A 26,187-nucleotide genomic window follows, 5' to 3' on the forward strand; every position below is an offset into this window, starting at 1 on the left:
CTGTTTCTCACTCTTCTTAAATACATAAACAAAATAAATAACTGTTTCAAGCTCTTCAAAAATGCAAGTGAGAAAACAGAAAGAAAGCTGAGAAACAGTTCATTTAAAGGAGGCATGACTAAATACAATGTGTCATCCTGGATTGTATTCTAAACAAAAGGTTGGGGGATATTATAAAGGGGCAGCATCAAGATAATTGACAGACTTTTCAAAAGGACTATGTGTTAGACAGCAATGTTGTACCAATAGTAAATGTTATGATCTTGATAAATATACTCTGAATATTTTTTAAAGATTATTTATTTGAGAGGCAGAGTGAGAGAGAGAGGAGGAGGGGGAGGGGGAGGGGGAGGGAGGGAGAGAGAGAGAGAGAGAGAGAGAGAATGAATCAATCTTCCATCTGCTGGTTCACTCCCTAAATGGCCACAATGGCTAGGGCTGGGCCAGGCTGAAGCCAGGGGCTTCTTTCAGGTCTCCCACATGGGTGCAGGGGCCCAGGCACTTTCAGCCATCTTTCACTGCTTTTCCAGGCCATTAGCAGAGAGCTGGATAGGAAGTGGAGCAGCTGGGACTCACACCACGCCCATATGGAATGCTGGCAGCGAAAGCAGAGGCTTAACCTACTATGCCACAGAGCCAGTCCCTGAATATTTAGAATAACATCCTTGTTCTTAAGAATTACACATTGAAGAATTAAAAGACCCTGAGATTGCCACCTTCCTCTCAAATATTTAAAAAAAAAAAAAAACAGTGTATGTGTGTATGTATAAAACAGAGAGAGAGAAAGAGAGAAACGGGGAGGGGAAGAAAGAGGGACAGAAAGATAAACGGGAAAAATGAAAACCACAGGTGAATCCAGAAGAAATCATGGGTGTCCTTCGCACTATTCTTGCAACTTTTCTTTAAGTGTGAAATTAAATCTTAATGAAAAGTTATAAAAAGAAAAATTCAAATATATATGGATATGTACAAAAACTCATCTTCAAGAACATGTTTTCAAAATTCTGAGTTTTTTCTCAGGCATTTTTGATGTTAAGTTTTGATGTCGTTCTCCAGTCCCTGATAATAAAACTACATGGCTCAGCACTAAACCCTTCCTGTCCCAGGCTAGTCATCTGTTTATATCTCTGAGCTAATTAAGCCTGAAGATGAGGGTTTGAGTTGAGGCACAAGCCTGAGATCAGTGCTCCTGGACTCTGAAGGCTTTGCCAGACATGTGGGGAGGAAAGAAGCAGTAAAGGGCAAAACTGAGTTCCTCAGATACATGGCTCATTCCCTCATCATTAATTAATTATCAGACCTGCCAACCTGCTCACCAGACGCTCTGCTGAGGAGTGCAGGGACACAGCATCACGCAAGGCAGAGTTCTCTCCACCAGATGTTTCTTCTTCCCCACACGTCTGCTTTGAACTTCAAATATCTTGAAGTCCAGAGCAAGGTCTGGGATATTCTAAATCGCTTAACACAGCAAAGGCACTTAAGTCTAACTGAAGTTCCCTACACTGGTGACAACAAATTATATTCAAACACAAAGTTAAGGCATTCCTAAAATTGCAGCTTCTTCGTGTACTTCAAATATTAATGTGGCAAATGTGCAGGAACTGATTTTTTTAAACCCTACAGAAATCTTGAAAGTGAATTATAAAAACATACCTTTTCAAAAGAGGCAATTAAAAAATTTAAACTCATTATTCTCCCTAAAATTATAGCCTTCTTTTCAGAAATTCAACTTTCCTGGTTTCAGATACCAAGAGGTTTGAAATAAAAATGTTTCAGTGGGGAGTGAAGAAAAGAGCAGTCTCTTTCAATGATGGTGGCATGTGGTTATTTGGAAATACACTGTCATAATTTCTGGCAGCTATATTCTGTTAGGTGGCAATGAACACAGATTTACAGATGAGGACAGACTTTGATTGACTTCATCAAATAGCTTTTTTTTTTTTTTTTTTTTTTGCCAGGCAGAGTTAGACAGCGAGAGAGAGAGAGAGAGAGAGACAGAGAGAGAGCTATAGACAGTGAGAGAGAGACAGAAAGAAAGATCTTCCTTCCGTTGGTTCACCCCCCAAATGGCCGCTACGGTCGGCGTGCTGCACCGATCACGAAGCCAGGAGACAGGTGCTTCCTCCTGCTCTCCCATGCGGGTGCAGGGCCCAAGCACTTGGGTCATCCTTCACTGCCTTCCCAGGCCACAACAGAGAGCGCTGGACTGGAAGAGCAGCAACCAGGACAGAATCCAGCGCCACGACCAGGACTAGAACCTGGGGTGCCGGCGCCGCAGGTGGAGAATTAGCCTAGTGAGCCGTGGCGCCAGCCCAAATAGCTACTTTTATATTGAAGGATTTTCAGTTACATTTCTAGATAAAGAGTTGGATTTTTTTTTTTTTTTTTGGACAGGCAGAGTTAGACAGTGAGAGAGAGAGAGAGAGAGAGAGAGAGAGAGAGAGAGAGAAAGGTCTTCCTTCCGCTGCGCCGATCCAAAGCCAGGAGCCAGGTGCTTCCTTCTGGTCTCCCAAGTGGGTGCAGGGCCCAAACACTTGGGCCATCCTCCACTGCCTTCCCAGGCCACAGCAGAGAGCTGGACTGGAAGAGGAGCGACTGGGACTAGTACCCAGCGCCCAACAGGGACTAGAACCCAGGGCGCTGGCGCCACAAGCAGAGGATTAGCCTAGTGAGCCGTGGTGCCGGCCTAAGTTTAGTAGTTCCTAAAGAAAGTAACCCAGTTTTTAGAAATGCATTCTTTACTGTATTCATATATACTTATTATCCCTGCCTCATCCCAAAATGGTAATGTATTGTACTAACACATTATATTTAAATACCAATCAATCAGCATATAGTGATAAGCTATTAATTCAGCTCAGCTTTAGAAATTCCAAAGAAATATCTATGATCTATAGACTGTTTTAGAAAAATCCATTGTGTTATTTTCATTTCATGAATAAGACAAATTAGTAAATTATTTCTTAGTTAAGTACTTTAAGGAGGCAGGAGAGGAAGAAACTAACATTTAGAATGTATCACGTGCCAGGCTTTGTCTGTCTTAGAACTCATCAAAGATGAGGCACCTGAGGCTGAGAAGGGGCGTCACCTGGTTTAGGCCAGCTTAGTAATGCACAACTATGCCAGGTGACTCAAAAGTTTAAACTGTCTACAAGGTCTAGCACACCTAGGTGGTTACAGACTATAGGTTATTTTGCTTGGTTGTTTTAAAAACAGGGCCTGTTCTTCATAAAAATAAATGTTTGTAACTGGCTCATTTCTGGCTTCTGTACCTCTGCTTGCTTGATAATGGCCAAGGCCACCAGATTATGATTTTTCCTGTCTTCTCCTGGCTGCAGCCACAAGATAACACAGGTGGCCCCAAGGTCAGTGACACCCTGCTTGACCCTGACTGGGAACAACTGAATAATTAAATTGTTACATTTTTCAATACGGTTATAAAGAAACTGGCTGATTGGCTAACTGCTTCTCGCTTCTGTGTGCCTGTTTTCTGCTTGCACAAGCCCCCACCCGTAATTAAATGACTGATAAAAAGTTGGTTGTGCCTTTAAAAACGCCCTGCTTCTGCAATTCAGGGTGTCTTTTCCAGACTTGCTCTGTGAGAGGGCAGTCGCCAGCTGACTAAGATTTCTAATTTGACATCAAAAGTGTCACTGTGTTTTTAATCTGTGCACCCCACAACAAAACCAGAGTTCAAGCTGGGTTCTTGGACATCAAAATCTGTGGTCTCCCACTGTTCTATTATTCTGAAATTTACTCAGCACAAATATAAAGGAATAACAATTAACAATGCATTTTAAGAATATTAAATTCCTTACAAACATCAAAGGACCACAAAACATCAAACACAAACACCAACGACAACTCTTAAAACATTTTAAATATCTCTTAAGGGAAGCACTTAGTATTATAACAAAACTCAGAGGCCACAAAAGATGGCTATGATCAATATATTTAATATACTTAATATATTAAAGGGTTTATGGGAGTGGCATTTGGCACCACAGGTGATACCCACATCCCTAACAAGGTGCCTGCGTTCATGTATGGCTCTGCTTCTAACACAACTTCCTGCCAGAGTACCCTGTGAGGCAGCAGGTTCCAGTGCTTGGGTCCCTGCCACCCACTTGGGAGACAGGACTGAGTTCCAAGCTTCTGGCTTTGATCTGGCCCAGTTCCAGCTGTTACAGACATTTGGGAAATGAACCTAGAGATTGAAGTCTAACTCTTTCTTTGCCTTTCAAATAAAGATAAAAAGAAATTTAAAAAATGTATTTTTGCCATGTTAAAAAAATATCAAGAAATGAATGCCAAACTTGTGAAAATATCTGCCATTCACAGCATAGACAAAGGGCTAGTTTTCTTAATAAGTTTGCTATACAAATCTATGTGACAAATATTCAAAGAGAAAGCAAAAAGGACATGAATAAAAGGGAATATGAATAGTCCTAAAATATATGAAAAGATGTTCTACTTTATTCATATTGCAAGAAGCACAAATTTAAATCACAGAATATTACTATTTAACTATCCAAGTTTCAAATACCAAGAGGTCTGAAATAAAAGTGTGTCAGCTGAAAGTGAAGAAAAGAGCAGTCTCTTATAAAACACTATATGTCATTTGGAAATACATGTCATAATTTCTGGTTGTTATGTTCTATTAGGTTGCAGTGAACACTGAATTGGCAAATACAGTCATTACTCTCAGAATTGCAGGTTTAGGTTCCTGCTAGCCTCTGGTCACATTTTCAACAAGCTATCAATAAGTAACCTTATTTCATGTGTGCTTCTGTTTTAAAAAGCTTTGAGATATATTTCATGATACATGAGTGCTTCAAAAGTCCACGGAGAGTCCCGCGCTGTGGCATGGCATGTGGAGACATCACCTGCAGTACCAGTATCCCTTGTGGGTGCCGGTTTGAGTCCTGGCTGCTCTACTTCCAATCCAACTCCCTGCCATGGCCTCGGCCTCGGCCTCGGCCTCGGCCTCCGCCTCTGCCTCCCCCTTCCTCTCTGCTTCTCCTCTCTGTGTAACTCTGACTTTCAAATAAACAATAAATCTTAAAAAAAAAAAAAGTCCATGGAAAATGAATTAAAATTTTTATTTTGATGCAAAAATTTCTTTGAAATCCATGCATATAAGAGCTTTTCAAAAGGTTCACATAAAATGCACATTTAAAAACTATGCATAGATTTCAATTTTCTTGCACCAAATTTGTCTTTTAATTAAACTTTTCCACAAACTTGTTTGAAATTTCTTTATATATTTAGCAATACATTTTTTCTATGTCCAAAGAACAAACAAAAATAAAAAATACCATACCCTACAACTTCCCCAAATTATCTTTCCATTAGAAATAAAAACCATTACAGGGGCAGGCATTTGACACAGCAGTTAAGACACCACTTGGGATACTCACATCCTAAATGGAAATGCCTGGGTGCACGTCCTGGCTCTGCTCCAGACTGCAGCTTCCTACTAACGTGCACCCTGAGAGACTATTAGGAATGCCCAGCTCATGAAAAGACCTCCATCAGAAAGCATTAAGAACACAATAAAACCAGTTTCTCAGTAGATTTAATGTGAAACAACTGGACACAGGAATCCAGCAGTGCTTGACCCACATGGCAGATCCAGATTCAATTCTTAGCTCCCAGCTTTAAACCAGCCTCCTCCTAGCTGTTATGAACATGTGGGGAGTGATCCATGAAGTGGGAGATTTTTGTCCATCTTTGTATGTCTCTCTGCCTTTAAAATAAATAAAAGACTAGCAAACACTTATTTGTCTCAAGGGTAAAGTTTACATCACAAAGAACTTTTACAACTATTTAGTTATTAGTTGTCTTGATTTATAATTTTTTAAAAAGAATCAAACTTTTTTAAAGATTTGTTTTATTTACTGATTTATAATTAAAAGCCAGGAAATAGTAGTACAAACTTTGCTCAAAGTTTACAAAGAAAAATTACTGTTTCAGTAAAAGAGCAGCATTTCTTAGCATCGGTCATCTCTAGTAGTCTATAATTTGGTTCCTGATTTAAGAGACTATATTTGAAACTGTCCCATACACTAAAAGCTGAAGTTTATGGCAAAGGTATTAAAAACTGATTTTAGTAATACAGCAAACTTCAGATACACTATTTAATTGGGATTTTTTCTATGTGTAATTAATACACGTGGGAACCATGAACTCTGCCAATAAGCAGGGTAAATGAATGGCATAGAATGATATGTGTGAACCTGCTAAAGTTCTGGCTATCACTGTCTTCAGTATGGTCAAGATCAACCTTATTTCCATCTAGACAATCTCCTATGACCATTGTCTTTTGGTAGTAGCTGGTGATGATTTACAACCTCAACTACTGATTTTTCCATAAGCCGAAGTACAGGAATTTGGTGCTACCCGAAATGCCCAGACCATGAAAAGATCTCCATTAGAAAGTATGCAGAATACACTAAAATAGCTTTTTTAAAAAAGACTTATTTATTTGAAAGGCAGAGTTACAAGGGGAGATAGAGAGAGACTATCTGCTGGTTCACTCCCCAAATGGCCACAATGGCCGGGCTAGGCTGGGTCAAAGCCAGGAGCCAGGAGCTTCTTCCAGTTTTCCCACCTGGGTGCAGGGGTCCACACATTTGGACCATCTTCTGCTACTTTCCCAGGTACATCAGCAGGGGGCTGGTTAGGAAATGGAGCAGCAGGGACATGAATAAGCACCCATATGAGATGCTGGCATCACAGTCAGCAGGTTAATGGCTAGGCCACAACGCTGGCCCCTAAAATAAGTTCTTGAACATGTTTAACATGTGAAGAAAGCAGACACAGAGATTCAGCAAGATTCTTCTCCACTAAGTGATTTCCCAACGTATGGTGTCAGAGAATGAGTCAGGTGATGGTGAAATGAGCATGTGTTCCTCTAGAATGACAGGACACTCACGACACATTTGCTCATAATCTTAGGGTCAGGCCTTTCCAGAGAATTGTATTTAATGCTTTAGCAAAAGCAAATTCACTCTTGAGGATAGTTCCCCTTCAGTTTTAATGGTGCCCTGGTGTGTAAGGAAGTCCTAAGCCCAAAAGCAAGGCTTCTGTCCTAGTGGCATTTTAATGACCACCTTCACTGGCTAATATGGGAATACAAAGTACCCTCGCATGGTTCTTCCCCCAGGATACCTCTTTCTCTTTCAAAATTATCCATGTTATCCTGCTTAAATTGAGACAAACAAAACAAAGCTTCCTTACCAGGTTGCAGTTTTTCTGTCCTGATTCTCTTTCCTAACAAGAAGCCCTCAGCCACCCCTTGTTTTTTTAAAAAATATTGTCCTCCAATTGTTAACAGCCCCCATTTAGAACCTCTCTGCTTGGCTTCACATGTCAGACATTCTTGCAAAGAAAACAGAACTCTAAAATCAGAACCGTGTTGGTCTGGGCAGCTGCCAAGTCAGCAGCCGCTCCTTAGCCTTAGGTCGCATGGCATAGCCTGGGACATTTTGCACAGTGTTTAAGTTACTCTTTATTGAATAAAGAGAAATTCATTTATAAGAAGGGAAGATTGAGGAACCTTATATAAAACAGTCTCCTCTTATCTTGTAGATTCCGCCCCTGGTTGTTAGACTCTTTATAACACAGTAGGAGGTTCAACTTTACCAAAATAAAAATAACAATAATAATAAGCAAAGATGCTTTCCTGTCCTAATGTGGAATCCTTAAGATTCATGGAATGCATGTCCCATTATGGTCATGAAGGAATTGAGCTGGCGGGCTTCCCTGAAACACTTTCACTACTGCATAGTCTCAGGAGCAATGGGACAAAGTTCTATAGAATCCTAGTTATGTCTGGCCAAGAAAATAATCATTTCCTCTTTTCAAGTCTCACTCAGATGTGTTCAAGACTAAAAAGGATGCTGACTAAAAAAGGATGATGTGGGTCAAATAGTAATACAAGCCCTAAAGGGCATTTTAATTCTCTTCCTGTCTTATCATTTTATTATATCTTAGGAACTTCCAGAAATAGGGGGCAATGGTTGGAACTTTGAAGTTCTCTGGTAAACAAAAACCATTCAGTAAAATGAGTTTTACTGAAACATGATTGTATTTATTCAACAAATATTTCTTTGGGTTTATTTCATGCTGGAATAATCTCTATTACCCTCTGAGCAGATGAAAATGGGCTATAAAATTTGTCAAAATGTTTTCCAGAGACTTTTAGAAGAATCAGAGTTATATGAATTACATAATATCTAGCAATCTGTTCATAAATTTTCGTATCCTCTATTTCAATTGGAAAACTCTGTAGCCAAAAAACAAAACTTCTTGATTAGATGATAGCTAGAACTATACTTCTTATGATGGAAAAGAAAATTACAGATGAAAACCTCTATTTCCAATTTTTAAAGAATACATTATTTTTAAAGGAAGTAAAGGTCTTTAATAAACAAAGCAGCAAATTACAGCTACTGTAATCAACATTTTGGGGTTTTAAAACTGAAAATAACAATCTCAGAACACCACAACAGAAAAATGCTACTCTTAGTCACTGAAAAGTTTATGTCACGCCTGCTTTATTCATTTGATATCTTGGGAACTTACTTTGCATCCTTCTATCTGATTCCTTAAATAAGAACTAAAATGCCAGCCTATCTCTTGAAACTATAGTGAAGATGTAATAAGCACAAAACATTGATGATGCAATAAAGAAATGACCTTCCAACTACGACACTGGACTCTGTTAAAGATCAAAATTTTATTTCCATATTTAAGATAAAGTTAGTAGCATCACTAAAGGACTTTCCCCGACTATGAGCATAAAAACTAATTGGCCTTCTCTTTGTTGGTTTTAGGATCATGTGAACCCAGCAGAAATGCCTAATCATAAGGGTTCACAGTGGCGTGTGCCATGTAATGGAAATAAGTGATACTGCTGGTGCCCCAAATGAAGATCCTTTGAAGTGCATGTGTTTATATGGGCTCGCCAAATTTTTAATGCCAGTAAAACCAAAAGGCGGTTGGAATTGCAACTTACAGTTAAATGACCTTTTATCTTTTTAAAGTTCCAGGAAGCATCAATTCAATCTAACTGTTTTTTTAATCTTTAAACCATACTATGTTTTGGTGACAGCAACTAAAAAATACTCAAGAAAGGATTTTGCTTATTGTGAAAAGAAGAGGGGAAACACTCCATTCAAGTTCTAATTGGCAACTGCAGAACAGTTTAACTTGAAAGAGTTAAGTATAAAATGATAAAGAAACTCATTATCCTTTCAGGCAATCATGACAGAAACTGAAAACATCTTCACAGAATAAGGCATATGATCTACCACTTACATAGAGCTTAAGACCAAACAAAACTAAACAATACAACATTCAGAGATACAAAGAAAGATGAAAAAGCCGTAAGGAAAAGCTAGGGGGTTAACATGAAATAAAAGATGGAGGAAACAAAGCAGTAAGATCAGAGAGGCCCACATGGGGGCTTCAAAGATATGGGTAATGGGCAATTTCTTATGTTGGGTGGCAGGTCCACAGGTGTTCATTTTATTATTATCTTTTATAACTTACAAATTTATTATGTCCTTCTTTTAAAAACATATGAAAGATTTCATAGTAAAAGATGAAAAAAAATGGGGAAGTAGGGAGTAGGTGGACAAATGGAAGGATTGTATATATAAACAATGATCAGCATCATGGACATATTCCCAGATAGGAAAAAACCTGTAGTTACTTTCTAAATTGGAGTTAACTTAAAGGCAAGGTAACAGTTACCATGTGTGCTCATCAGGTTGGCTCTTGATGAACTGTGGGCCTAAAATCTGCTTAGAGTGAAGAACTCCAACACAGGCTTGGCACAAAAGATCATCAGCCAAAAACATACAACCTTCTTTAACTCCTAAGAGCTTGTATGCTTGCTATCCTGGATTGCTCAAGATTTTCCTTAAATATATGGGGTCTGTTTCTCATTTCTCCCCATACACACTGCTTCTTACTGATCACTCCAAGGCAGGAATCTCTGAACTTCACAGGGTCTATGCAGTGGGGTCCAGGGTAAAAAGGAAGAAATATACCCATAGAGTGAGATTGGCTGTTTACTTCATATTTTTGCATATAGTCTAATTTCTTATAACTAATCACAAGCTTAAAATGATAGAGAACTCATTTTTCCACTGGAAGGCTTGATGTGCCTTTGTTTACACAATTTATTAACCATACTATATACTGCAGCCTCAATAAAAAAGCACTTGTGTAGAGGCCTGGACAGCACATGTAATTGTACTTTAGCAGGTAAAAATATATTGGTTCTTTTCTTTCTAAAAGCAGAGAGAAAATTAATTCTTTTCAGCTGTTTCATTCCAGGGACAACCATTTGCTTTACGTCAAATCTGCAGTTTGTAGGCCAGGGTTTGTCAGCATCTCATGATCTGAGGGGGTGGGAGGTGGCAGGATGAGTGCTGCAAACATGTTCACATCCAAACTGTCCTGTTACAGGCTGTTTTCTGAGGCTGTCTTCTATGATCCATTTAAACTGTCACCAGATCTTCTTGTTCCTAGACACTCATCATTATCCAAAATTTCCAGCCCATATTGTTTTTGTAAGAGCATATGAGGATATTTCAAGTGACATTTAATTTTTATGTAAAAGGAGTACATTTCTTTGAAAGTTTCTCCTAGATAATAGATAAGGTAACTCCATTTAGCGCTTCATTCATTCATCCAACAATCAATGGATGCCTACTATGCCAGTAGGTACAAAGTTCAGTGACATCGTTCCTCCCCTCGCAATCTGCAATTCTACAAATGGTAAAATTTTCTAATGACCGAAAAAGCTATTTTAAACCCCTATGCTCCTCATGTGTATTTTTCTTTTTTTAATTTGTTGTTGTTGTTGTTTTGTTTTTGACAGGCAGAGTGGACAGTGAGAGAGAGAGAGACAGAGAGAAAGGTCTTCCTTTTTGCCATTGGTTCACCCTCCAATGGCCGCCGCGGCCGGCGCACTGTGGCCGGCGCACCGATCCGAAGGCAGGAGCCAAGTGCTTCTCCTGGTCTCCCATGGGGGTGCAGGGCCCAAGCACTTGGGCCATCCTCCACTGCACTCCCTGGCCACAGCAGAGGGCTGGCCTGGAAGAGGGGCAACCGGGACAGAATCCGGCACCCGGACCGGGACTAGAACCCAGCGTGCCGGCGCTGCAGGAGGAGGATTAGCCTACTGAGCCGTGGCGCCGGCCGCCTTTTTTTAATTTTAATTAATTTTTTATTTATTTTTAGTTTTTCCCCATGTGTATTAATGGAGCTTACAGACATGTGATCCATTTCTCTAAAATAACTGAATTCAGAAAAAACAATATTTAAGTACTGGCCTAACACAGAAGTGCAGACATTTCAGTATCTGTTTAGGATGTGTTGTGGTAACTATTACAAGAAAGGCCAGGCCAGCGCCGCAGCTCACGAGGCTAATCCTCCGCCTTGCGGTGCCGGCACACCGGGTTCTAGTCCCGGTCGGGACGCCGGATTCTGTCCCGGTTGCCCCTCTTCCAGGCCAGCTCTCTGCTGTGACCAGGGAGCGCAGTGGAGGATGGCCCAAGTGCTTGGGCCCTGCACCCCATGGGAGACCAGGATAAGTACCTGGCTCCTGCCATAGGATCAGCGTGGTGCGCTGGCCGCAGCGCACCGGCCGCAGCAGCCATTGGAGGGTGAACCAACAGCAAAGGAAGACCTTTCTCTCTGTCTCTCTCTTTCTCACTGTCCACTCTGCCTGTCAAAATAAATAAATAAATAAAAAATTAAAAAACAAACAAGAAAGGCCAATGCAAGGCCAACTGCATGGTGCTAAGAGAGCACAAGGAAAGAGCAAGTTACCTGGGAGAATTTCCAAAAGATTCCAGGAAGACATGTATTTGATTTGGGTCTCAAAGAAGGAACGGTATTGGCCCAGGGCCTTCCCAGCACAGGGAACAGCAGACACAAGTTTTTTTTTTTTTTTTTTTTTTTTGGCAGAAAACATTACCCTTGGGGAAAACCATACACTTTGGAATGGCAGGTACTTAAGATGTTTGGGATGAGCAAAGGAAAAGAGGGCCTAGGTAGAATTAACACTGAATGCAGAATCTGGGGCAGAGCAGAGGGGGACTTTTCCCCTCAAGTTAGGTAGCTCCCATTTATCCTGTAGGAGACTGACCAGCAGAGGTAGGGCGCATTCTCTCTCTCTCCCTCCCTCCCTCCCTCCCTCCCTCTGTGTGTGTGTGTGTGTTGGGGAAATGGTGTCTTGCTTGAAAAATTAAAAGTAGGGAGCACGGAAGTGATAGAGATACATGTTTTATTTTCTAGCATACATAGAAATTTACTCAATATTGGCTTAGACATAGAGTAAACTAATCACAAATACTTGTGTCACTTGTTTTGGCCTCCATCCCTCGGATACTGGTGTGATTCTCAAGGTCAGGTTCTCATTTTGTCCCTTTATGCTTTGGAACAGTATTCTCTCCTGACCATCTCAGGTTTGTGGCTCTCTGGGTCAACTGCAAGTGTTTCACACAGAGATAACCCTGGTGGCAGGATGGAGGTGGAAGTGAGGGACAAATAGAGGCAGTGAGCCTGGACGTGAGGAGCTAAAGAGACAGACAGCTGGAAAAGAGTGATTAGGGACTGAAATGCAGGAGGATACGGGCCAGGTTTGTCCCAGTGGGACCCAAAGATGAGACCCAGGATCCACTGATGGAAACTGAAGTCTAATAGAGCTACCTTTAGATGCAGTAGACGTACCTTCATTTGTCATTGGAGTTCTTCAGATCATCTAGAGGGCCACTGGACAGCGTGAGGGTTTAAAAGTTTTAGTTATCTATTGCCTCATAATAAATTACCCTAGAATGCAATGATTTAAAACAACAGTATTTATTATCTTCCAGTGTTTACAGGTCAAACATTGAGGAATGCTTTTACTAGGGTGGTTCTTTCTTAGGGTTTCTAAGGAAATTTCAATTAGGACACAGCCCAGGGCTGCAGTCATCTGAAAGCTCACTCAACTCTGAAATTGCTGGCAGGGAATTCTCTGTTCCTGGCTGGCTGCTGGAAGGAGGTTGCAGCTTTTTGCTACACGGGTCTCCCCACAGTGCTTCCCAATATGGCCAGTGGTCTCTCCCACAGTGAATGACCCAACAGCGAGAGCATGGAGGAAGCTGTAATGCCTTTTCTGACCCACATCTTAGAAAGCTGCACATTGTCACTGCTGCCATATTCTTATTTGTTGATAGCAAATCTCTGATGTCTCAGTCAGACTTGAGGGGAGGAGAACTAAGATCCATAATTTGAAAAGAGAAATATCAATGACATGATGGACAAAGAACCTTTACTAAGGTCACACAATGGCACTATGAACCTTCCTTCATGTCTGAGGTTCCCCCATCGTATTCCTGGATCAGGACACAGGCCAAACTTCAACAATGTCCTGCACCTGAGTCCTCTCAGCTCTGAAGCAGCCCACTGGAACTCTGGAAATTGATGTATTTGTCAAGAGAAAAGGCTCAGTAATGGCTTCCTGGAAACTCCAAGTGGGAATCGAGTTTGACTGATACTTGTGGTATAATAGGAACATTATTTATGATTTTCAGAAAAGAAACTGGACACAGAAAAGGCTAAAGGCTCTTCTGAGTATAGTAATATTCCTGCAATAAAAAAGTGATTGAATGACATACAACCTTTTAAGTATTTTTTTTTACTTTTGGGATTATTTTATTTGGATGTGTAGGAATGAAAGACATATAAGCTTTCCCAGATACTAGTTGTTACTGAGTATTGCGGAGAAGTACATTTATGAAGTTGTACTTTCATGAGAATCTGAAAAAGCAATAAATGAGAAGTCAAAGTCCAAGCATAAGGCAACTTAAAGTTGTGGCCTGGTTTGGAACAAATGATAAATTATACACAAGGGAATTCACTTGATCTCAATGTCTGAGAAACCTTTTACAAGTAAAGGTTTATGACAGACACTTCCCTTGTTTATGGGTCCAGTCTTCCACTATTAGAATACGAAATGAGCAATGTTTATAAAAGTTGGATACTTCCAATGCAGGTTATTCATTGCCACTGTTTGGAATCAATCCCTGTTGAAAGTATAGAAGACAAGTATAGCTATAGTACAGAATGCAGTCATTAAAAACTACAACAGTGGGGGCCGGCACTGTGGCGAAGCCGCTAAAGCCGCCGCCTGCAGTGCTGCCATCCCATATGGGTACCAGTTTGAGACATGGCTGCTCCACTTCTGATCCAGCTCTCTGCTATGGCCTGGGAAAGCAGTAGAAGATGGCCCAAGTCCTTGGGCCCTTGCACCCTCATGGGAGACCTGGAAGAAGCTCCTGGTTTCAATCGGCGCAGCTCTGACCGTTGCAGCCAATTGGGGCGTGAACCAGCGGATGGAAGACGCTCTCTCTGCTTCTCCTTCTCTCTCTGTGTAACTCTGACTTTCAAGTAAATAAATAAATCTTAAAAAAAAAAAAAAAAAAAAAAAAAAACACACACAAAACCTACAACAGTACTCTCATTCACAGAAGTTAAGCTGAAGTACGGCAGTAAGGGGGAAGAGAAAAGAAAAAAGGACATAAACTTCAGGGCCGGCGCAGTGGCTCACTTGGTTAATCCTCTGCCTGTGGCATCGGCATCCCAAGTGGGTGCTGGGTTCTACTCCTGGTTGCCCCTCTTCCAGCCCATCTCTCTGCTGTGGCCCAGGAAGGCAGTGGAGGATGGCCCAAGTGCTTGGGCGCCTGCACCTGCCTGAGAGACCAGGAGAAAGCACCCAGCTCCTGGCTTCGGATCGGCGCAGCACGCTGGCTGTAGTGGCCATTTGGGGGGTGAAGCAATGGAAGGAAGACCTTTCTCTCTCTCTCTCTTTGTCTAACTCTGCCTGTCAAAAAAAAAAAAAAGTACATAAACTTCTCTTAATTTCCATAGTTAAAGAAGTGAAGGATGGCTGACAGACATTATGTAAAATTAGTAAATCAAGACATGGTGTGTTAAAAAACAACAACAAAAACATCAATCCTGTTAAGAAATGGGCAAAAAGAACTCAACAGAAAGTTGTGAAAAGAAGAAACACAAATGGTCAACAAATATATGAAAAAAATATTCAATAACACTAGGCACCAGGGAAATGCAAATCAAAGCCACAATGAGTATCACCTCATTCCTTTCAAAATGGCTATTATCCAAAAAGACAATAGAGCAAAAAATGCTGATGAAGATGTGAAAAAAAGGGGAACATTTTTTTTCTTTTTAAGATTTACTTATTTATTTGAAAAACAGAGTTGCAGAGAGGCAGAGAGAGAGAGAGATCTTCCATCCACTGGTTCACTCCCTAGATGGGCCACAATTGCTGGAGCTGTGCCAATCCTAAGCCAGGAGCCTGGAGCTTCTTCGAGGTCTCCCATGTGAGTTCAGGGGCCCAAGGACTTGGGCCATCTTCTACTGCTTTCCCAGGCCATAGCAGATAGCTGGATAGGAAGTGGAGCAGCTGGGACTCGAACCGGCACCCATATAGGATGCCTATATGGGATGCCGGCACTGCAGGTGGCAGCTTTACCCCTTAAGCCACAGTGCCAGCCCCAGAAAGCGGAACTCTTACACACTGTTGGTGGGAACATAAATTAGTGTAGCCACTGTGGAAAACAGTCTGTAGATTTCTTTAAAACCAGAAATAGATCTGCCATATAATCCAGCAATTCCACTACTGGTATATACCCAAAAGACATGCTTACACTATACCAAAGAAATACCTGCACCACCATGTTCATAGCAGCACTGTTCACAATAGCCAAAATCTGGAATCAACCAAAGTGTCCAATATTAAATGAATGGATGAACAAAATGTGGCATGTGTACACACACATACACACTGAAATATTCACCTATAAAAAATGGATGAAATTCTATCATTTACATCAAAATGCTTGGAATTAGAAGAAATCATGTTGAGTGAAATAAGTCAGACAGAGAAAGACAAATATCTCATGTTCTCCTTTACATGTGTGAGCTGATTTAAAAAAATAAAAAACAAAAAAAAAACAAAAGAAAAGAGGTAATGCTCCCCCTCTATATCAGTTTTACTGTAACTACAGTGTATTGTCAAAGTGTTTAAAATCTTAGTCAAATGAATTAAGAATCATAGAGCACTACAGTTTTAATGATTTTATAACTGTCTTAAATTTTACTTAAAAAAAGAAAATTTATATAGGTAAAGTTGAACATCTTTTCAGCTGGTTATTATTTATAGGCCTTGCCTACTTTCCCACTTAACTGTGGTCTTTTTACTTTGTTCAATGAACTTGTTATTTAGTGGAACGTTAAGCATTTGAATACAGTGTAAATTTTAAAATGTTACCTCAAAAATATTTTTAAATGGTGAGTTAAATGTTGCAAAATTAAAATACATTATCCCAAGTTGGAGTTGAATTGCAACAAAAACCAGCAGGGAAGAAGACGAGCATGTAACGCAAGCTCTGTTTTCAACTGTTTCACGAGTCAGAAGTCTTCAGTTCTGACCACATTTGACAAGAGGTGAGCCTCAGAAAAGAACTGTGACACTCCTTCCTAGGAATAATATATAAAGCAGTTTTAGTAACTTCTCCCTTCCTAATACTGAAGGTTATTCTGAGTTATTATAGAAATCCAGGTATATCCTCTGCATATTTTAAAACCAATTCTTTACTACCTAAATGTGGAATAAAAGTCAAAAGAATCAACAATGATTAAGATACTAAAGCTAAGCGCTGTATTTGTGCAGATTTAACAAAAGATGATCATTTGAAACAAACATCTCATTGAGGCACCTATTTGATGCAGTGGTTAAAACACCAGTTGGGATATCTGTATCCCATATCAGAGTATCTGGGTTTGAATCAGAACGCCACTGCTGATTCTAGCTTCCTGCTAATGCATATCCTGGAAGACAATGGTGATGGCTCAAGTATTTGGGTCCCTGCCACACACATGGGATTCATTCCTGGACTCCTCGTTTCCACCTAGCCCAGGGCCAGCTATTAAAAGACATTTGGGGGCTGGTACTGTGGCGCAGTGGGTTAAAGCCCTGGCCTGAAGTGCTGGCATCCTATATGGGCACCGGTTCTAGTCCCAGCTGCTCCTCTTCCGATCCAGCCCTCTGCTATGGCCTGGGAAAGCAATAGAAGATGGCTCAAGTCCTTGGGCTCCTGCATTCACATGCGAGAACAGGAAGAAGCTCCTGGCTCCTGGCTTCGGATCAGCACAGCTCTGGCCGTTGCAGCCATCTGGGGAGCGAACCAGCAGATGGGAGACCTTTCTCTCTGCCTCTACCTCTCTCTGTAACTTTGTCTTTCAAATCATAAAATAAATCTTAAAAAAAAAAAAAAGACATTTAGGGGCCAGCACTGTGGTATAGCAGGTAAAAGCTGCTGTCTGCAGTGCCAGCATCCCATATGTGTGCAAGTTCAAGTCCTGGCTGCTCCACTTCCAATCTCACTCTCTGCTATGAACTGGGAAAGCAGCAGAAGATGGCCTAAGTGCTTGAAACCCTGCAGCCACGTGGGAGACCTGGAAGAAGCTCCTGGCTCCTGCCTTCAGGATGGCCCGCTCCAGCCATGGTGGTCATTTGGGGAGTATAACCAGCAGATGGAAGATCTCTATTTTTCTCTCTCTCTCTGCTTCTGCCTCTGTAACTCTGCCTTTCAAATAATAAATAAATAAATCTTTTTTAAAAAAGAAGAATTTTTTTAAAAAAGACATTTGGAGAGCAAACTGGCAGATGGAAGATCTCTCTCTCTCTCCTCTCTTGCTCTCTCTCCTCTCTGCTTTTCAGATAAAATAAAAAATTAAAGAAAAAAAAACAAACCACAAACCCTCCCTTGAGACACCTTGTATCAGGTACTGTGAGTAAAAAGAGAGTCTAGGCAAAAGGTTGGTGGTCACAGTTCAAGTGGAAAAAAGGAACTTTTATATAAATCTCCACTTTTGTTCTTTGAAGAAAAACTGAAGAGATTCTGTGAAAAAGCTTTGAGCTTCTACAGAAAAAAAAAACTTTTTATGGCCATAAGAAACAGTCTATTATTTTATAAATGAATAGAATTTTAGAGTATAAAAACACTTGTACTACAACATTTAAAACAATCATAGAATACAGTTAAGACACCATCCATACTTTACATAAGGAAATTTATAGGCAGGTTGAACCATCACAGCCCCTGTGGATGAACTACAAATGATCTTCAAAAAGTCAGTGGAAAATACCTATTATGGAAAAACTACACACTTCTTTCTTAATTTCATTTTTCAAATAAAGTTTTGAAGTTTCCACAAATAATTCTTTAAAAAAATTAAGAAGGGATTAATATATAGTGCTATATATATCTGAATATTATACATCAATAAAAATGAACAATTAGCATGCCTGTCACATTTAACATGGATAAATCTAAAAAGCTTAATACTGACTGAAGACCAGACACAAATAGTTCATATTCTATGACTCCATTTACATAAAATACGGAACCAGGCAAAACTAACCATGGTGTTAGAAGTCAGCATGTTGGCTACCACTGGAGCACATAGAGATAGGAAAGGGGTCACAAGGTGCTTTTGGGGTAAAATTCTGTTTTTAATCTGGATGCTCGTGGGTTCACTTAGTGAGAAGTCATCAAGCAGTTCCTGCTATGACTTTTCTGAATGTATGTATACTTCCATTAAAAATTTAATTTAATAAAATCACCTAAATAGTCCCTCCTAGCTTAGGTGTTACCTTTAGAAAGACTTTTTTACAGTGTCCCCTCTGGATGGACAGCTTTGAAACAGGCAACCCAATGGGCAAAGATAGCCCCACAAGTCCACACCTCGGCCAGTAGAGGGTAGGTTGGGTTTCATCCCATTGGTATGCTTTGCCAGATGAAAAATCACACATCTGGATGGATGTCTGTGAATCTGTAAAGACACTTGTTTCACTCTCCCTCATCACAGTTTTTTGTTTTGTTTTGTTTTGTTTTGTTTTGTTTTTGACAGGCAGAGTGGACAGTGAGAGAGAGAGACAGAGAAAAAGGTCTTCCTTTTGCCGTTGGTTCACCCTCCAATGGCCGCCGCGGCCAGCACACCGCGCTGATGCTAAGGCAGGAGCCAGGTGCTTCTCCTGGTCTCCCACGGGGTGCAGGGCCCAAGCACTTGGGCCATCCTCCACTGCACTCCCGGGTCATAGCACAGAGCTGGCCTGGAAGGGGGGCAACCGGGACTAGAACCCGGTGTGCCAGCGCCGCTAGGTGCAGGATTAGCCTATTGAGCCGCAGCGCCGGCCCCTCACCACAGTTTTATGAGGAGGGCAGGGCAGACATCCTTATTTTACAGATGAGGAAGTGGTACACAACAGTTAAGACCAACGCACAAAGGCATCATAGCTACTAAGTCATGTAGCCAGGACTAACTCCTAGGCTCTTCATGTGGTTCTGACCCTTTTAGGGAAAGGGAACAGGAACAGGCCTCTATTTACACTTCCGTGTACACAGGTATGGGTCATCTGAATGTTTTGTGGAATCACATAGGAGATGAATACATGGTCCAATGTTCTCTTAATACTAGACTTTTAGCAAAAGTCCTGGGTTCCAAATCCAGTTGAAAAATATGCTCTGATCATGTACTTAAAAATTAACATTCATCTTTTATATGTTTACCCATGGAAAAAGATCAGAATATAAATGTTTAGGTATCACCAGTGCATCCTGACCCTACCAGAGCTTACAATTACTAACTTAAGGATATATATTTTTTCATGTCTTGGAAAAATTGGAAACACACACACATCTCCAACTTACCTAGAAGTGTCTGCTTATTTTGGGATGAGTCAGCCTCTGCAGAACATCTGCATGACCGGAGAACAATCACTCCACCAAGCACACCGTCTTCACTGGCAAGGAAAGGTGAACCTGTGCAGAAAGGACTGGTGTTCGTTTTTCAGTGACTTTTATTCTTTTAATTTTTCGACTGTCAATTCGATTACTAGAAAAAAACGTGGTATGAATAAGATCTTGAAAGATGCCCATTTTCCAACAATCACTGTTCATACTCATATAGACTTGAGGGCAAAGACAGGCTTATGCCAGAACAGGGGCCATTTGGCAAAGACACTGCCAGATGCCGCCAATAAGACCTGAGTGGGGGATGGATGGTGCACCATGGTATTCAGAATGGAACTGGAACTATTACCAGATTAAAGGACCAAAACACAAATACAGGGCAAAATGCTCAATGATTCTTTTGGATCAGCTCTCAGGGATCACTTACCAGGCTCTCCCTGCTGTCAGGGGCATGCCACCAAAAGCTTTGATTCCTTAAATTCAGTTTTCAACAATAAGCCACAAACTTTATTACAAACATTTAAAAATGCTCCTAATAGCTTACACAAATAAGGGTGATACTGTATTTCTGTTATGAGAGTCTGGTGGTTAGAAACAGTCTTGAGAACTCACACACTGCACTGCTGCGAGCATTTCAAGAATATTACATTTTAAAAACCCTCATTTTTCTTCCCCAAGGACATCTTCAAACATCTGGCAGAGCAAGTTAGCACGTGGAGAACAAATGCAAAATTTACCCACGAACTATCAAACAAAGTGGTAAAAATAAAAAAGTCAGCTAAATTGGATTTGGGGGAAGCTTCTGGTTAAACTTAGCATATTAAATGCATGCACTTATCTCCATTCCCACCCCAAATCCCAGTGAACTTACAGGAAAGAAAGAAAAAAGGCACGACTCAGTAAGGGCAGAGAAAAGGCAGTCAAGGAAAAACAGTGAACTTTCTGAAAAGTGGGAAGATGAACAAGCAGTTGCTCACCTAGCAGACCCAAGAAAGCTAAATCCTATGTTCCCATGGGATAGGAAGAACATGGAGTAGGAAGCATCTATAAAAAAAACACCCATTTTCACTATAAAATCCCAATACAATTAGAAACTGGAAATTCCAAGTACTTCCAAAGGCAGAGGAACAGTTCGAGTCCCAGCTGCTCCACTTCCGATCCAGCTATCTGCTATGGCCTGGAAAAGCAGTGGAGGATGATCTAAGTCCTTGGAACCCTGCACTTGGCATGGGAGACCAAGAGGAAACTCCTGGCTCTGGGCTTCAGATCAGCCCAACTCTGGCCATTGTGTCCATTTGGGGAGTGAACCAGCAAAAAATATATCTTTAAAAAAATATGTAAGACACAACCAACTAAGGTCAAGAAGATGATGTCATTTCCAAGGTCACATTACTTAGGGACTTAATATTCTGATGGAGTTCAAACACTTTTAGTTGTTTTAAAAAGTCAAGCAAGCACATCACAAGTGAGAAGAAACACATCATAACTACTCTTTTCCCACTGGGAATGTTACATGTTAGATTGTTTTGTTTTTTGAATAAACAAAGCCTATATTGAAAGGGAGGGGGGATCACAAAAAAGTGACCCATCACCTGGAACAGTACATGGATAGTATCATTACTTTTCCTTCATTATTTATTCATTTATTTATTTGGTAAAGAGAAAGACAGATGAGAGCCCCCACCCACTGTTCACCTCCCAAATGCCTGTTACACCTGGGGCTGAGCCAGGCCTTGAGCCAGGAGCTGGAAATGCAATCCAGGTCTCTTATACAGGGAGCAGACACCCTGAGCCATCACTGCTGCCCAGCAGGAGGCTAAAAGTTAGAGACAGGCATTGAACCTAGGCACTCCAAAGTGAGATGCAGGCATCCTAACTGGAGTTTTAACAGCAAAGACAAACACCTACCACTCTTCACTTACTCAATAATGATTTATTGAGTACTATTAATTCTGTACTCCATTCCAGGAGATGGAGTCACACCAGTCAAAAAGACATACATAGTCCCAGAACACACGGAAGTACATTCTGATGGTGGGGAAGGTCAAACACACACACACACACACACACACTTAAGAGTGGCAACAGTTCAGGCCGGCGCCACGGCTCACTAGGCTAATCCTCCGCCTGCGGCGCCAGCACACAGGGTTCTAGTCCCGGTCGCTCCTCTTCCAGGCCAGCTCTCTGCTGTGGCCAGGGAGTGAAGTGGAGGATGACCCAAGTGCTTGGGCCCTGCACCCGCATGGGAGACCAGGAGAAGCACCTGGCTCCTGGCTTCGGATCAGCGCGGTGCACTGGCCAAAGCACACCAGCCGCAGTGGCCACTGGGGGGTGAACCGAGAGAAAAGGAAGACCTTTCTCTCTCTCTCTCTCTAACTGTCCACTCTGCCTGTCAAAAAAAAAAAAAAAAAAAGAGTGGCAACAGTTCAAACAAGGTGTTCAGATGGAGACTGCTAGGGTGCTTGAAAAACACACTGTGGATGGGCAGATGGCATTTCAATTTTCCCTAAAGGATAAGGAAGAATGAAAAAGATAAAGATTAGGAAAAAAAGAACATTCTAGACAAATGAAATAGCACTTGACAAGGTCCTGAGGTACTGAAGAACCTGGATATTGGGGGGGGGGGAAAGACAAGCAAGAGGGCCAGCATAATGAGCAAGGGAGGAAAGCGGCAGTAATCACATCAGAGACACCTTGATGTAGACTGCCTGTTATCCTCCTGACAGTGGAGGGCCACCAAAGGGTAAGGACATTTGATTTGTATTTTAAAAACACAAATCCTTAGACAAGGAATTCAAACAAGCTGAACTGTGGAGAACAGATGGGGCTGAGGCAAGAGGACAGCTGAGGAGACTTCTGTGTGAGTTCAGATGAGAGTTCCTCAGGAGTGTGGAGAGACATCTCCGTGTCCTGACGGCCGGCCTCGCTTCCTCTGAACATGCGTGGTAAGGGGTGCCAGTAGCTGAGTGGACCATACCCCTCCACACAGTGCTGAGTATATGCTGTGCAGACACTGCGGAGAGCAGACGCAGGACAAGAAGAAAGCTGGCTGGGAACCTTAGCTAGGTGCTGTCCCGATGCGAGCTTTTGGGTCACTGCTCCTCATCAGGCAGCTCAAGGGCTGCACTGGAATGTACGCAAAGGATTACTGGCCTCGACCTATCAGTTTAATCAAGTTATTTATACGTCCTCTGCTCATTACGTAATATCAAATGCAGTGCCCTGGGGACAGTTGTCAGAGAATTCTGGGCATAACAAGGTTGGCTATTTCCTGTGAAATTCCTTCCTTGGCTCAAGGTTTTGAATTCCTTTCCTTGTCAGTCCATCAGAGCCTGGTTTATCTCTGGAATTCCCTCCCTGTCCAATTCAGCACAGCTCTAATTTGTTAACCTTAGGACACTGAGCAGGATCTATTTTTCAGTTTGTCATTTTTTACTAAATAAAGCCCTAAACGTTTTTTTTTTCTTTTTCCCACTTTCATTGTGGAATTTTAGCTGCCCTGTTTAATTGCTTATTTTTACATTCTACACATGCCTAGAAACCTTGGGCTGGGGAGAACATTTTATTATATCTAATAAATGAAAAAGAAGGAACTATAGAATTAAACCATAAATGTTTTCTTAAAGAGTGTCTGTTAGGGAAAAATGAGAACCATGAATTTTAAGAATTTTCAAAACATTTTTAGATGTGAAACCTTATTCACAGAGAAGCTAGAAAGACAGCAAAGGTAACCACAAATTATTAACTCCTTCTCTTCAGCAGTACTGGTAAAAGTATCCTTACTAAAATTAGTATGATATCAGTGCCAATTTGATTTTTTTTGGTCACCTTTGTGGTAATTTACAGAAGGATAAGCAGTAGACTACCAAACTCTAAGAAAAATAAAAATAGTAAAGACAAATGAAATTAAAAAGCTTATAGGGGCTGGCACAGTAGCATATTAGCTAAAGCTGCCACCTGCAGTGCTGCCATCCCACATGGGTACTGGTTTGAGTCCCAGTTGTTTCACTTCATATGCAGTTCTCTACTATGGCCTGGAAAAGCAGTAGAAGATGGCCCAAGTCCTTGGGCCCCTGCATCCATGTGGGAGACCCAGAAGAAGCTCCAGGCTCTTGGCTTCAAATCATCAAAGCTCTGACCATTGCAGCAATTTGTGGAGTGAACCAGTGGATAGAAGACCTCTCTGCCTCTGCCTCTCTGTAAGTCTGCCTTTCAAATAAATAAATAAATAAATAAATAAATAAATAAATCTAAAAAAAAAAAAAAAAACTTGTAGCAAAAAGAACCAAAAACAAAAGCAGATACCTAAGAGGGGGGAAAATAGGCAAAATAACTCAAATGCAAGATAGGATCCTGTGAATTATATACGTTATGAAACCTCATTTTAGATAAAACTTATATATATATGTGTGTGTGTGTGTATATATATATATAAAATGGATGGCTTTAGGAAATCATAAACCAATAAATGATGCCTTATGCCCACAAAAAACTTTTATCTTAAAGAATTTTTGTAAGGAAAAAGTAAAAGCACAAAGCCTTCTGAAGATCTACATGAAGGATCTTAATCCAAATTTACATGAAGAAAAATATTTTACAGGTTTTTCTGTTTCCTTTACACAACATACAGATTGAATATAGAAAACTCTCGCAACTTTGGAAATAGCCATCAGCCATCTGAGATAATGCAAAAATATCACTCAAGAATTTTGGGAAGTCTACCTACAGATTAAATTTATTTAGAAATGCAGACATACAACATTCAAATTCATAAAGCTATGTTAATAAACTGGGATAAACACTAAAATATCACCCTAAGAATTCTGGGAATTCCATATAAGCCGTTTCTGTTTTGGACCTACATCCCAGAAGGGAGTAATTACTAAAGCACAAAAAAGACGCTGTAACCACAGAATTGTCCAACAACACAGAAATCAAGTGAAGCACCACTGTGAAATTCATTAAAAAAAATTCTAAATTTGGGAGGGATGTTTTCACTTGTAAGTTTTCAATTATTGCATTGCCACCAAGAGAGACAACTAAATATAGCACAGTCAGTGGTGGTGCTCAAAACCTTAATCTACTGTGCAACCAAAAAAGTTAATGTTAGAAATATTGGTCAATCCAAAACATTTCAAAACAGCACACATATTTTAGAACCACTTTTAACAAGAGCAAGATCTACATAGTCTGTTAAGTGAACAGTGTTGTTTTGATGGGGACTACCCTAAAGGAAAGAGTAGAGTGGCAATAATTCAAATATTTTGTGTCCATAGTTAATTTAACGTATAAATTTCTGTACTAAAGAAAAGAACTGCCCACTTTCTTTGTACATCTGGCTGAATTCTTTTCCTAGGACTCCTAAGCCCTGTGGCTATTTTATGCTCTTGTCAAAACAAAAACGAAAACCAGCAGATTTGGGGACCTGCATGTCAACTTGCCAGCATACCTTCTTAGTGCTTGTTAGTTCAGAACCTTCCACATTATTTTATTTTTTTAAATTAAATTTTACTTGCCATTTTATCTAAAAGGTGGACAGAGATCTTCTATCCACCTACTCACTCCTCCAATGCCCCCAATAACCAAGGTTGGACCAAGCCAAAACCAGGAGCCCAGAACTCAATCCTGATCTCCCCTGTGTGTTGTAGGGACCCAAGTATTGAGCCATTATAAGCTGACTCCCAAGGTGAACATTAGCAGGAAGCTAGATCAGAAGCAGAGGAGCCAAGACTCCAAGTAGGCACTCTGATAAGGGATGCAGGCATTCCAACAGGCATCTTAACAGCTGTGCCAAATGCCTGCCCCTACAATTTTCTTTCATATTTTAATGGTGATAAAGTTGGCATTGTTACATTTATTAGAGGTTTATAAACTTTGAAATTTATGCCAATATAACTAAATTTCCTCCTCCCTTAACCAGATTGGACTTTCATCTCATAAACATGTTCAGGTGGCAGTTCATCTGTTTTCCTCCAGAGGGCACCCCCATCACCGCTCAAAGATTGATGTCTGAGGGTTCACTGTCCCTCTGATATCCATACCACCATAATTCCTAGAGATTCCATGATACATGAAGATTATCCTTCCAATTCCCTGGCCTTTTAATTCTTTTTTGTTTATTTACAACGTTTTTATTTTATTCATTTGAAATGCAGAGTTACAGAGAGAGAGAAGGACAGAGAGGCAGCGAGAGATTTTCCATCTGCTGGTTCACTCCTCAAATGGCCCCAACAGTGAGACCTGGGCCCGACAGAAGTCAGGAACTTCTTCCAGGTCTCCCATGTGGAAAGAGGGGCTCAAGCACTTGGGCCAGGTTCTGCTGCTTTTCCAGGCACATTAG

General features: G+C 40.8%; 1 protein-coding gene across 26 annotated transcripts in view; it reads right to left on the reverse strand.

Annotated features, from left to right (window-relative positions):
- TASP1 (taspase 1) overlaps positions 1 to 26,187 on the reverse strand; it is a 504,811-nt gene that overhangs the window by 288,718 nt on the left and 189,906 nt on the right. For 16 of the 26 annotated variants that reach the window (XR_011379999.1, XR_011380001.1, XR_011380000.1 and 13 more), the window contains one exon: positions 19,806 to 19,916. The exons of 7 other annotated variants lie outside the window; for them this stretch is intronic. Coding sequence is in view for 9 of the 19 variants with exons in the window: in XM_070052094.1 (XP_069908195.1) it covers positions 19,806 to 19,916 (111 nt within the window). In the remaining 10 variants the exon portion in view is untranslated. Of the gene's footprint in view, positions 1 to 13,934; positions 14,091 to 19,805; positions 19,917 to 26,187 lie in introns of those variants that run through there. 3 more of the 26 variants (XM_070052100.1, XM_070052101.1, XR_011380009.1) reach the window with 2 other exon arrangements.

The sequence above is a fragment of the Oryctolagus cuniculus genome, chromosome 11 (genome assembly GCF_964237555.1).
Source record: "Oryctolagus cuniculus chromosome 11, mOryCun1.1, whole genome shotgun sequence".
In the NCBI taxonomy this organism is placed as follows: Eukaryota; Metazoa; Chordata; class Mammalia; order Lagomorpha; family Leporidae; genus Oryctolagus; species Oryctolagus cuniculus.